Source organism: Antrostomus carolinensis, unplaced genomic scaffold (assembly GCF_000700745.2).
Source record: "Antrostomus carolinensis isolate BGI_N321 unplaced genomic scaffold, ASM70074v2 scaffold23221, whole genome shotgun sequence".
Classification (NCBI taxonomy): domain Eukaryota; kingdom Metazoa; phylum Chordata; class Aves; order Caprimulgiformes; family Caprimulgidae; genus Antrostomus; species Antrostomus carolinensis.
In genome coordinates this window covers 28,616-42,696 of record NW_010295148.1, presented here as the reverse complement: position 1 = coordinate 42,696, position 14,081 = coordinate 28,616, and the positions used below count along the sequence as shown (strand labels likewise).

The following is a 14,081-nucleotide window of genomic DNA, read 5'->3' as shown; positions in this document are numbered from 1 at the left end:
GGGGTTGGACTAGATGATCTCCTGAGGTTCCTTCCAACCCCTGCCATTCTGTGATAATTCTCTGCTATATTCCTCATTTTTTCAGATTCAGTAAGCAGCATTCTGCCCATGTGCCTATAACACAAGAGAGCACTTAATACATGTTTGATAAGCGTGTAATTCCCTGAATAGGCATAAAATTAAGCACCTGCTTTTGTTCTTTCCTGAATAAGTGATGTTATTTTCAGTTACTGCCTACTTGTATTAGAAAAAACTTAAATGCTTGAAATACTTTTTACCAGTCACATGTTCACTGACTGAAAAAAGAGTCAGTTCAAAGATGAAGCAATAATTTTTGTCTTCCTGTTTCCTGTTAATTTAATTAAAGCAGTGTTTGCATGAAACATCTGCTACCAGTTAAACATTGCCGTTTGGTTACCTACCTGGTACAGTTATAGCGTCACAGTATCTTTTTTCTATGCTATCATCCTTCTATTTGTTGCATCAGAAGAAGAAAATTCAGAACCTTTTGTTCTGTTAAATAACAAGTAATTGCAGAAAAAAATAGATTTTAGCTTCACAGTATGTTCTGTTTTGTTCAAATTATTCATGCTTACTTTCTTACAATTTGGGTAAGCTATGCTATATGTTTATCTGTGTGTTTGTGTATACAAAATATAGGTGTATTTACACAATTGTGAAATGAAAATGTGAATGTGTATATAAAAATGTGAATGTGTGTATGTGTGTGTGTTTATAAAAATCGGCATATTCACCTGAATTGTCTTTTTTTTTTTCTAAATGTAACTTAGGATTTTTTCTGTGAGTTTAGTGAGCAATCACCGTGTGTTCTCTCAAGATCCCTTTTACAGGCAAGTCCTAATCTATGTCTTTGAATAAAATACTTCTGTGTTCATTATAAATACAAATTCATCTTTTAGTTTCAAATATTTCCATTATTTGCATATCACATAATAATATACAAGTGGTAAAAATTTTCTGGAGATACTTAAGTATTATGTATATGGAGGCTTATGTTCTGATCTAATTTTTTTAGATGTTTTTAAACACTGTTGTTTAGGTCATGTTAGTACATGCTAATTAAAACATGAAGATTTTTTTCTCTGCCGTAAATCTGGGCCTGTACATGCATTTTTGTGCTGTTCTCCATATGCTTTCTCAGTTTGGGATTGGTGTTTGTATTCATCCTCCCTTTTTGGACTGAATTTCATGTGTAAGACTGCCTCTATTGCTACAACAGTAAAACTGATGGTTAGGGCAGAACAGGCTACTCCTTCTCACTGCTTCACTTACCTTGAAAGTATGTTATATACTCCTTAATTCAGAGTAAAATACACTTTCTTTTAGGAGGTTTTGATTTGAATAGTTTGAATTGATTTCCATTTGATCCTGATTAAAAAAACATATAGAGCCAATGCAATACAGCTATTGGCAAGTAAAATGTTTTCATAATGTATGTGTGCTCTGACTTTCCACTACATATGTTTGTGCAATCCCTGTGAGTTCCTGACAGCAGAGCTGTTTCTCCAGCTGCTGCAGAACCATGTAAGAAAGGGACATAGCACTCGTGGAGAAAAGTGGAATGAGCATCAGACGTGACCAGTGAAGCAGTAGTATCTATAGATGTAGGAAAAAGTCTGCATTATTCTGAAGATTTACCTTTATCTGCCTCCGGGGAAACCACATAACCTATTTTGTGTTAACCTGCAGAAACACCTGTGTGATTAATCATCTTTTAAGTCCAAGAAATAAAATAATTCTGCATTGTCTTATGCAAGTAATGGAACTGTATTTTGTGTCATGGGAATACCACAGAAGTGATAGGTCTCAATATGCCTCTTGAGTCTGTAAGCTTGTGCCTAGCTGAACCATTGTAATTCTTAAAGCAATCTTACGAGTTTCTGATATAATATAGGTACTGTAAGGACTTTCTAGTAGTAATTTCTAAAGCATTTCTTTTAAGGTAAAACATGTTTCTAAAAATACATTTTGACTTTCAGACAACTTTTCTGGTAGATAACAAGAAGGTGTTTGGCACTCACCTCATGCAAGACATGGTAAAAGATGCTTTAAGATCTTTTGTCAGTCCTCCAGTACTTTCTCCAAAGTAAGTGGATCTTGAGTTTTACTTGCATGTGTTTACTTGTCTGATGAAAAAATACTTCTGCATACAAAAGAAAGGATAGACATAAAAAACATATTTATTTTGTACTTACTAGTGGTTATGTATGAAGGAGACAGCTGCTGTTGCTGCACGCATGTGTCTTTTTTAATTTTGTGCTACATAAACTGCTGACATATGTATGTACGTGGATATTTCCCTTTTAGGTGTTGTCTTTATAATAATCACCAAGCAAAGGACTACATTGATTCCTTTGTGACACATTGCGTTCGGGTAAGCATTCATTCCTATTACAGTATGTTTATGTGTATATGAGCACTTTCAGGATTTGCTTATGTTTAAAAAGTAGATCAGTTTTTTAAACATGTGACATGAAGGCAAAATTGCAGAAGTTGGCCATCTTGAAATGGTAACACTTTTTAAAAAGCCAGTATAATTACTGCTGTTTGTTTCCTGTATTGTGCTTCCAGATTTTTCACCAACATTTCACTTTATTAGAAATCTGCAGCTACTGTCTCTTTATAGAGTAGTTTCATGTCACAAAACAAATGCATAGCACGAGTAAAAACGAAATTACTTTTACATTCTCTCCAGTTTAAAAATTTTGAAAAATGTTTTAAAAGGTTCAGTTATTGAGTGCAGCACAGTGAAAAATTTAGAAAATCATAGAATCATTTAGGTTGGAAAAGACTCTTTAAGATCATCGAGTCCAGCCATTAACCTGACACTGCCAAGTTCACCTTAAAACCATGTCCCTAAGAACTACATCTACACATCTTTTAAATAAGACCACGGATGGTGACTCAACCACTTCCCTGGGCAGCCTGTTCCAAAGCTTGACACCCCTTTAGGTGAAGAATTTTTTCCTAATATCCAATCTAAACCCCACCTGGCACAACGGGAGGCGTTTCCTTTTGTCCTATCACTTGTTTCTTGGGAGAAGAGACCAACTCCCTCCTCTCTACACCCTCCTTTCAGGTAGTTGTAGAGAGTGATAAGGTCTCCCCTCAGCCTCCCCTTCTCCAGACTAAACAATCCCAGTTCCCTCCGCTCCTCATAACAGTTGTGCTCCAGCCCCTTCGCCAGCTTCATGTCCCTTCTTTGGACATGATCCAGCAGCCCAGTGTCTTTCCAAGAGTGAGAGGCTGTGGTGGTTTCACTCCTTTGGCTCGCAGCCAAACACCATTGCTCTCTCACTCTCCCCCTGCCCCAGGGAGCAGGGTAGAGAATTGCAAGGATAAAAACTGAGAAAACTCGTGGATTGAGATAAAAACAATTTGCTAATTGAAATAAAATAATAATAATAATAATAACAATATACAAATAAGTGATGCACAGTGCAGTTGTTCACCACCTGCCAACCGATGCCCGGCCTGTCCCCAGCCAGTGATCCCGGAGCAGGGATCAAGTCCCAAAACCCAAACCCCAGAAGAGCGAGAGCCCGAGCGATCCCTGAGAGAATCCCCCCGTCTCCTGGTCAGCCCTGGTTAATACACTGACATGACGGGATGTGATATGGAATATCTCATTGGCACATCCAAATGCCAGTTGGGGGTTTGCTGTTCACTGCGCTTCTCCCTCCCAGTCCTAATGCAGCTGTGAACCAGCCAAACACGGTGGCCTTGAGCTTCAGCGGCAACTGATAACACCAGTATTGTTATCAACATTTTTCTCATAACAAATCCCACACTGAAACTAAAACACAGCTATTTTAGCTACTCAGAAGAAAGATAACTCTATCCTAGCAAAACTAGAACGGGCCCAAAACTGAACAGTGTTCAAGGTGCGGCCTCACCGGAGCCAAGTACAGTGGGACAATCACTTCCCTAGTCCTGCTAGCCAAGCTATTTCTGATACAAGCCAGAATGCCATTGGCCTTGACCACCTGGGCACATGGATTTAGGCGTAATAAATACCTCTCAAGCATTCTATTCTGATCAGATTCCTAAAGGATCCTCACTCAGTCTCATGTTGGCTTATGCAGAGAGGAAAGGGCTCTTGCATCACTCCTGAGAGCTTGCTTGCCTGTAGGGAGCCTCAAAGGAAACCACCTCCTAATACAGATGTATAAAACAGGTGCCTAAACAGACATCATAGTGGTACTCCTGTAGTTTCAAAGTTGTGTTGAAAATTTAAACATACACTTTGTATCTTGCAGCCATTCTGTAGTCTGATTCAAATCCATGGACACAATAGAGCTCGTCAGAGAGATAAACTGGGTCACATTCTTGAGGAATTTGCCACTCTCCAGGATGAGGTAATGTCTTAGGCAGCAGGCCAGCAAACTTTTCTTTCTAGATCTACTGCTACTAGAGTGGAACGTGTGGTATTAGATTCTAGATGAAGTAACTCCTCTATTTGCCCTAAAATCTTTAGGACAGGGATTCCTAAAATGCAGCCAAGAAGGTCTGTAGGATGCATACAAAGACTTTCTGTTAGATCTGTGGAACAGAAAGATACTGCACTTTTTTTAAGATTAGCTTTGTCCAACAAGTAGACTTCAGGGAAATCTGCTGTGACATCTGTAATTTAATGGAAGTTCCTCTGCTTTGTAGTCTCTGTCCTGCTTGTAACTGTCCATCCGCAAGATGTAGCCAGGGAGAGACGGATGAGCCATATTTACAAAACACGTCTGAAAATTCAGTCTTATAGCTATGTAAGATGTGAATTGCAAAATTTTGTAATGGTTTTAAAAAATATATGTAAATTAAATAGTAACTCTTAAAAATAGTACTCCATCTGTTTTTGAACATTTCTTGAGTAGGGAGTGAAAGATGGCGGGGAAAGGTATGTTTTCACTTGCTGCAACTGTATTTCTTCAGCAGGGAGAGGCATGAAATTTTGTGTGCTCCAGCTTCTCTCAGGATGGTTTGGTTGAGAGTTTGTTGCAGTACTGCAGCTGAGACACACTGTTTTTTCACTTTGTAACAGGTTATATGGATTGATTTGTTCAGGACTACTGACAGTATTCACACTGTGGGAGATTTTGTGTCTTTTGTTGCAGTTACTTTTTAAGACTGAATTTGGCTTAGCAATATTTTAATTTCTTTGGTGGGCCACAGTGTGTTTCTTGCATGAAAAGCTTATACATTTAATTTTTCAATGAAGCTAGGTTTTTGTTGTTTTGTTTTGTTTTTTTTTTTAAGGAGAACTAATTATTGACAATATTGCAAAATGAGTAACAGCTTGTAATGGGTTCTGAGTTTCAGTGCTCACTTAACTGCTAACAATCTATGTATTAATACTTTTTACTAAAAATTTTAAATTAAAAAAAACTGATATTATTGCTGTATTACTATGTGGAATATTTTTACTCTGTGCAGCAGAATTTACTTATGTGAATAACTTTCCATAGTTCTAGACAGTAGAGGTGGCAGTATCTGTAAAAGTGTATTTCTGTCTTTTAATCCGGAGCGTGGCTTTACTGACCCAATTTGTATTCAGATTTTGTTAAGATTTTATTTCTGGCAGAACTTGGATGCTGTTGCAGTTTAATGTTCTTCCTCCCCTGTCTGTTACTATGCTCTCTTTTTCAACAGGCAGAGAAAGTAGATGCAGCACTTCATAGTATGTTACTGAAGCAGGAACCTCAAAGGCAACATTTGGCTTGCTTGGGCACCTGGGTCCTATATCATAACCTTCGTATTATGATACAGTATCTTCTGAGTGGCTTTGAGTTGGAACTTTACAGTATGCATGAATATTACTACATATATTGGTAAGAGGATGCTTTATTGACAGCAGTTGGAGGAGAGATGCTCCCACAGAGCTGTAACTGCTAAGATTTAAAGGAAGGACTTCAACTATGACTTTTTAATCTCAAGCTTGGTCAAGACAATACTTAGTTTACCTATTCATAAAATCACAAGTGGAGAAAAAAAAAATCTGTTGGTCTCTTTTCTAGCCTTACTAAATAGTGTACTTTTTTTTCTGAAATAGTAATTTGCTCTCTGTTTAGCTTTTTAAAACAATGTCTCCTAATGACAAGCAATGAAAATATGCCAGTTTTGGTAGACAGGAGAATGCAGGAGGAAAGCAATTTCCTTTATTCTTTTCTGTCTTTGTAGTACCAAAATCAATAATCTTGTTGATCTCTTGTATCTTTTAAAAGATCCCAAGAGTTTTAAGTTGTGACTATGATCTGAAAGTTCACCAGGTAAAAATAATGTCTTATTCTGGAAGCATATATGAAGAGACATCTGCCTTTAGTTAAAATGATTGTACTATGTGGAGTAAAAATACGTCCTATTTTTCCCACTTCCATTTACATTAATTATTTTTCATAGTTGACAGCTTGGTCCAAAAGATAAATTATTTTAGATGGTTCATTTTTAATTCAGCATTAAAAATTTGATATTAAACCTTCCTGTTTTAAAGTGCTTCTATACTTTGGTATTTTGTTGGTTTGTTTTGTTTTGTTTTTCTGTGAAGCTACCAATAAATTCTTACTAGGTAAGCTGCAAGCCTTCTTTCTGAGAGATTAGACTGGTTCAAATGACTTGAACTTCAGAGCATCTCTTTATGTTTCTATGATATTTCATTAGTGGATTAAGCATTAAGTGAGAAGATAAATATTCCAGATAGTTAACAGAAGATGGCAATATTATTTAAGTAATACCAAGTTTTCTGTCAGACAGTATTTTTTTACCTACCCATGTTTTGCCCTGCCCTGCCCCCCCCCTCCTTTTTTAGTAAAATCACTCTTCATGGAACTGTAATGTCAACTGCTTTATCCCCTTACTGTAAGTGAATAACAAAAAAAGGAGAGGAAATTTCTGAGGGGAAAATGTGCAAATTCAACTCGTAATTATTTTTCAGTAATTTTTCTTCTGAATTATGACTTCTTATGGAGTCTTATTTCTTCATCATGTGCTCCAGATCTGTAATTCCTACTCTCATTTTCCCTGTTCTTTTTTATTTGAAGTCAGTCTGGAGATTTGTTTGAATTGCTTCTGCTTACTAAGAAATCACTCTTTAAGAATTCTTAAACATCTCTTTTAAATCTTAGCAAATTGCATATGGCTCTCATGGTTCTGTGGGCTTGGCCTTTCTGTGTTGTTTTTCATGCCTTTTTAATGCTTGAAAAAAATCAGTAATAATCTTGTTTCTCAAAACAGTAATTCTTAACAAAAGTAGAAAAGGTTTTAACATAGTGTCTTTTTTAAAAATGCTTAATTTGCTGGAGGGAGGGTTATAGAAATATCTAACCTTACATGGATTTTGGAATAATAAGAAGCTAGGCTTCTCTTAGTAAACCTATAAGAAACTTGCATACTTTGAGCTGTCTGTGGTTAAATCTGTAGAATCTTGCTTAAAAAAAAACAAGAAACAAAACAAACAAAAAACCCCCCCCCCAAAAAAAACAGCACAATCTAATCTGTCTGTTTCAGCCGTGCAAAGCAAAGAGTTTTAACTGCCCTAAAAGTAGTCCTTTGCTATTAGTTCTTTGAACTAATAACTTGGTATTCAATGAGGATGTGTGCATTATGAATACGTTTTGCACAGTAGTATGTAACAGCTACATCCTGTTTTTACTGTAGGTACCTATCAGAGTTCCTCTATGCCTGGTTGATGTCAACTCTGAGCCGTGCTGACAGCTCTCAAATGGCAGAGGAGAGGATAATGGAGGAACAACAGAAAGGCCGTAGTAGTAAGAAAACAAAGAAAAAGAAAAAAGGTATCTATGTGTAGAGTGGAACTCGGACTTTTTTTTCCCCCTTCATGCAGCCATGTAGAATAAAGATTCAGAATTTATAGAGTGAACACTGATGTGAGTAGGGAAAACGTCCTGAGGTTTATGAAGGCTGAATGTAGAACTTCTTAACTAAAAAAGTCAGTCACTGCATAAGAATTTCCCATGTATTTATTTACTCACTTTTAAATAGGTCTTTCAGAAAAACCAAAATCATTTATATTCACAGCTTCACCAATTGTGTTATGTGTTGGATTCTGTGAGACGTAATTTACAGGTACAGAGCAATTACCTTTGAAAAATACTACCTTTCTACAGTCTACAATTCCTACAGAATTATGGTTTTTGTGACTGTAGTTAGATTCAAAGACTAAATTTCCAGTGTGTTTCTGTAATTTCCTTTGCTTTCAGAAGGTATTCAAGCATGTTTCTTAATTTTACAGTGGTGAGTTGCTCTGCTTCAGTGGTAGTACTGTTGTGCAAAAGCTCCTCTATGAACTCGTGCTTTCTCTGGTGTATATGTGTGAGAGAAAATAAGAATTTCCTTGTCCTATACTGTAGCAGTGTGACTCTCTGGTCAGAACTGTAAGCCTGCTACCAAACAGGCTTCCAAAACTAGTATCCAAACAGCATTTGATACCTCTTTGCCATGCCTAAGTGGCTACGAAGATTGTGCTGTGTTGGAGTTATCTTAGTATTAGCATTGCAAATGAACACCATGAAGAAGTTCACTTTTGTTCTTTGCTATTCCTTCTTTTTTTATGTGTTTATCCTTGTCTTCTTTTCAAGGGGAACACACATTTAGATGTGAACAGCTCAAGGTCATATCAGCTAAATTCCTTTGTCTCTAGAAATTCAGAAAATCACTACTGTATTATATACTTTTTTAAAAGGTGCCAAGTGTGGGGCAGTTTGGCACTAGTTAAACACTGGAAGCTAAAGGGGAGCTTAATGGAATATTAACACGATAAAATTCTTCCTTTTTAGGATAAAAATGCTTCAACCTCTTAGTCTTAAATTTTTTTAAAAATCCATGAACTAAGCAAACCAGCCTCTTAACTACAAGCTTTAAATTTGGACTATTGTTTAGTGTTGCATAGTTTATTTCATTGAAGGCAGAATGGTGTTCGTGTGACTGTTAAATATATCTTGAGGTATTTTGTGTAACCAGGAGCTAGGTGAGCAGAAATGCATGCCCATGCTTTTTATGCTTCAAATTTCTTTCATTATTTTAAAACATAATTGAGCATTATATCACTTTCTGAAAATTTGAACTGTTTTGATACGAAAATAATATATGTACTTACATTGAATTAAAAAATATTTTTATGTGGAATTTGCAGTTCGGCCTCTCAGCAGAGAGATCACCATGAGTCAAGCATACCAAAATATGTGTGCTGGGATGTACAAGGTAATTTATTTGTACTTCCTTAACAATGGCTTCATTTTTTTTTTTTTTAATAGGAATTAAGCCTACATTGCATGCCTTCTTTGTTTTTAGTGGGACTGGAAATTAAGTTCAAGCTTATAATGTGATATGGTAAATTCTCTACTATTTTTCTGTTGTTCCAGTTATGGCTAAATTGTAACTTTCATCTTCCTCACAGCAACACAGGACATAAAGCTAACACTTTTCACTGTATTTATCCTTTCCTTTTTAGACAATGATTGCATTTGACATGGATGGCAAAGTAAGAAAACCTAAGTTTGAACTGGATAGTGAACAAGTTCGATATGAGCACAGGTTTGCTCCATTCAACAGTGTTATCACGCCACCCCCGGTGCACTACTTGCAGTTCAAAGTGAGTAATCTTGAAATGTGGTGCCTCTCATGCTTTTATAAAAAGTCATTTGCTCAGCTGCTTTAGACTTTGTTGGAAAAGGCTCTTTGGAAAAAGAGCCTTTAATACCTCAAAGTTCGTATTGAAGTATAAGTCAAAATGGCAAGGAACTCTAGCTTTAGTTGTCTGCAAGGAAAATATATTGCGTTGAATTCTTAATAAAATTAGACTCTTAGACATTTAAAAAATGGTCTGATATGGTGGTTTATGTGATGCTTGTGTTGGTTTGCATAAAAATAAAATATCTTGAAAGTCTATTGACAGACTTGGGCTCTGGTTTACATAGCAGCATGTTTTTACTACTGCAGCAAGAAAACATGCAAATGAAACAGAAGTAATTCTGAGTCTTAAATCACAGAAGTGTTGGTTGGAATGGACCATTGGAGGCTTGTCTTGCCCAGTCTCCTCCTTGAAGTAGCGTTGTAGATCACATAAGCTGTGTCTTTGTCTAGCAAAGTCTGAAAAAAACAAAGGATGAAGACTTTCCAACCTCTTTGGTTAACCTAATCCAATTACTTTTCTGGGCCTTTTAAGCTTTGGATAACCTGATTGAGGGCTGTACTATTCACCTTTTTTCCTAATGTCTAGTATGAATTGCTGAAGCCACAATTTGTGGCCTCTCCCCCCATGTTATATTGTCTGCCATTAACAAAGAAAATTTGTCTTCTGATAACTGTCTTTCAAGTAGTTCTAGGCTGCTATTAAGATTACCCATCAACATTTTTCTTGTCTAACTGAAAAAGCCCAAGTCCATGGACCTCTCCGTGTTGGTCATGTGCTCATTTTTTATCCCTAATCTGAAAAAAAAAAAAAAAAGTTGCAAGTATCAAAATTATATAAAAATGAAGTTTTTGAACAGTTTCAGTATCTCACTTGCTGTAAACTTGATTTGAGTAAACATTATAATATACTTTTTTTTTTCTATTTTTTCCTGTAATTTCACAGCCTGCTGCATGGCACTATTAAAGCAAATGAATGACAAGTTGTTCAGAAGAGGAATTGTTTTATAGAGAGTATGAGAAGCTCACTGCATTTTTTGGCACTATAAAGTAATGATTAAGCAGCATAATGATGCTTGGTGTTTGCCATTTTAAATACATGTTTTCAACTTGAGTACTTATTCTTAAAATATTATTTAGTTGACATAGTTTTTTTTCTTGAATATAGTGGTTTTTTGGTTTTCTTTCATTTAAGATGATAAAAATACAATTTGTTGGCAACTAATTTTAATATCTATTTCTGTAACATGCTAGGAAATGTCTGATTTAAATAAGTACACCCCACCTCCTCAGTCATCAGATCTCTACATGGCAGCTAGCAAACACTTCCAGCAAGCTAAAATGATTCTTGAGAATATTCCTAATCCAGACTATGAGGTAAGACTGAAATACTGGGAAAAGGAGTATTATGCTCATAATAGAGTGTTTGTTTTCAGCTGGATTTGCTTGAGATCCAAAGTGTTCTTTGTGAAAATGCTGGCCAAAGCTAAGTGCTTTGATTAAGGAGTGGACAGAGGAGGGTATGGTGGCATCTCACACAGTGGTTTGTTTTAGTGTGTTAGATAACATATCCAAGGTTGTGCTCACTATTCCAAAACCTCTCCCTGCCAAGCAGATAGCAACTTAATTCCTTCTTGCATGTTGCCTTCTGGCCCCGTTCTAAAAGCCTGTCAGTTTTAACAAGGTGACACGTGCCTGCGTCACTTACCTGGAACCTGGTAGGTCACACATACTGCTGAGAGATGGGGAAAATAGTTTTTAATGTCATTAAGCTGAAAAGAGTCTGGCAACTATTTCCTGGAATAGTTTTCTCAGCACCATGCTATAAACACGGGTAAGAATTTCTCCTTCTGTCCACAGCCTAAAAACTAAGTGTCTGTGACTGTATTTTGGAGCAAGGAGGATGTTTATTCTATCGCATCTGAGCAGGTTAAGAACAGTTATGGGGGATTAGTTTCTCCTGAGAATTTAGGATCCCTGCCTGTTCTCTGTATCCTGTATCTATCTATCCTCTGATAGCTCATGTGGTACTGGCACATGAGCTATCTGATCGAGGCTAAAACAGTAGTTACGAGGTGGTTTGTTTGAGCATGCCCAGAACACTTCCATGAAAAAAGCCACCAGTTTGGTACTTGAGTTTCTCCTACTCGTGTCTGGATCACACTGTCAGGGGTAGATGCCTAGAGTCTGTCTAAACCTTTTTTTGGATGAGTGCCTCAGAACTTGGCTTAGCTTAACAGATTTTGAACATAAGCATGGAGAGGAGTGCTTTCTATGGTCTGTTGGTTAAAAAAAGTGACTATTAAAATAAATGAAATTAAAATTCATTATTCCAGCTGTTATACTTCAAATACAAAACACACTGATTCCTGTTAAACTGATATTGTAAGAGGACTGCTGTGTTGTTACTGCTGTATGTAAACGTTTGAGTATTAGCTTTGAAATAATTTTGAGGTCATACGGTTTTACTTGAAAACTTCTTGCTGTCTTGTGTTTAGGTCAACCGAATTCTGAAAGTTGCTAAACCCAATATTGTGGTCATGAAGCTGCTGGCAGGAGGCCACAAAAAAGACTCTAAGGTAAGAAAATGCCAGTTGAATTTAATGTGGAATGTAGTATTATACACAGTGCTGCCACAGATGTCTTACAGGTGAATAAGCTGATTCAGGCCATAGGTACTCAAACAGTAAAAAAAACTTGTGAAAGTAACTGCATCCAGTTTTTCCCTGGAAATAGTTTGTTATTTAAATACAGAAAACTCATTTCTAAACATTTTCAAAAAACTGGGGACTGTATGTGTGGTGACATGTACAAATATGAGTGTTCTGCACAAGCAGGAAGAAGTAACTGGTAGCAGTGCATCAGCAGATGGTGTGAACATGGTCAGGAGAGTGCTGGCTGCCAGGACTAGCAGGTGCCGGGTGGGTCAGAGGGAGGAGAGGGCCTTCCGACTGCCTGCCAAAGGCGAGGCTCAGAAGAGTGGCAGAGCGCGCTGAACAGGCACACCAGCACCCTACAGCTTTGTGCCCATCGCTACCCACAGCCAGCACTGCGATGGAGTATTTTTCAGATATTAGAGTTAGGATTATTTTTTTTTCAATCTTTTGCTGTTTAGTTTTTTCTTCTATCTGCACAGTATCCCTCATTTTGAGTATTAAATTCAATAGTACTACTGTGTAATATTTTACATCTTTTGTTTCCAGGTTCCTCCAGAATTTGACTTCTCCCCTCATAAATACTTTCCAGTTGTGAAGCTTGTTTGAAAAACAAGAGATTATTGTTAGGATACCTGAAACATAGTCTGTGTATCAGATACCTGCTGTAAGATGGAATATCTAGTCTGCACCCAGACTGTGAGAGGGATCTCCAGGATAAAAGTACTGTTACATGGAATATCTGTAGTCTGACTTTTTTTACGTTATCTGAATGACAGCTACTGTTTTGAAGTGGTCTATATAAAGTTTTATGGGTGAAGCTGATTTTAATCAACTGTATTGTTGGAGAATGTTGTACCTTAATTGATTTTATTAAAGATTTAATCCTAAATCTTTTTTCTGAATGAGCTCTCACAGAAAATTGTGGTTTGAGGATTTTATAACATTTGGGACCAAGTAAAAATGATGCAGTAGAGCATCATGTCTGATAGGCACAGCTGGATTACTGAACAAAGCTCTGAACAAAGCCACTTGGAGAGATTGTGAGCTTCCATATTTTTGCCTACATTTCATCAAATTTGCTCACTTAAGACTGGGTTCTTCTATTGCCAAGTCCTGCATGCTAAAACAATCTTTATAGAAACTGAGCAGGTGAAAACTAGTCATTTAGCTCCTACTGCTCTGAATTCAGTGATTTTTATTTTACTGCAGTAAGTTGTCTAGGAGGTATTCTGTCTCAAATGAAGTCCTTGAAGACAGTGAGAAATGTAGTAAGTTATTTCTCATTGCAGTTTGTTCCTTTGTCTTTATGCTGCTGGAGAATCTGTGTAACTGACAGTGCAATAGCCACCAGCAACACAGGAACACAAGACACTCGGAGTATATTTTAACTACCCTGCAACTTCAATCCTGTTGTTACTGTGCCATCGCAAAGGAGGGACTGCAGATTTGTTCCACTGCTCGGCCAGCTCTTGCGTGACCTTCATTCTCTCTGGTTTTGACAGCAGTGCTGCTGCTGCTGCATCCTACTGCCTTCTGTAGTGGTTCATACAGGTAGAAATCCCAAGCAGAAGCCCCAAACCTACCCTTTCCTTCCTGGAACAGTTCTTCCTCCTGTGCTTCCAGATGTGAAATAACAGAGGTAAGCTGTTGTGTTGAGCAACCTTCTGCTACAAGAGGGGGAAAAAAAGATAAAAAAGCTGACTTGCACTTTGATAAACCACGCCAAGTCTCACCTGGACCATAAAAGCAAATCCTCCAGGACTCTGTTGA

The 14,081-nt window shown here is 37.1% G+C and overlaps 1 protein-coding gene across 1 annotated transcript; it reads left to right on the top strand.

Annotated features, from left to right (window-relative positions):
- The first annotated feature begins 779 nt into the window (after window positions 1-779).
- Window positions 780-13,195, top strand: NAA35 (N-alpha-acetyltransferase 35, NatC auxiliary subunit). Its single transcript, XM_010177891.2, has 11 exons — window positions 780-851; window positions 2,001-2,107; window positions 2,329-2,395; window positions 4,281-4,379; window positions 5,662-5,840; window positions 7,663-7,799; window positions 9,158-9,225; window positions 9,476-9,616; window positions 10,909-11,031; window positions 12,153-12,233; window positions 12,858-13,195. The coding sequence occupies exons 2-11, from the start codon at window positions 2,046-2,048 to the stop codon at window positions 12,915-12,917; spliced, it is 1,017 nt and encodes a 338-aa protein (XP_010176193.2). The 5' UTR covers window positions 780-851; window positions 2,001-2,045; the 3' UTR covers window positions 12,918-13,195.
- The last annotated feature ends 886 nt before the right edge of the window (window positions 13,196-14,081 follow it).

Coding starts and splice junctions, on each gene's coding strand:
- NAA35 (XM_010177891.2), top strand. CDS start 2,046: ATGCAAGACATGGTAAAAGATGCTTTAAGATCTTTTGTCAGTCCTCCA. Junction 7,800..9,157: donor AACAAAGAAAAAGAAAAAAG/GTATCTATGTGT, acceptor TGGAATTTGCAG/TTCGGCCTCTCAGCAGAGAG. Junction 9,617..10,908: donor TGCACTACTTGCAGTTCAAA/GTGAGTAATCTT, acceptor GTAACATGCTAG/GAAATGTCTGATTTAAATAA.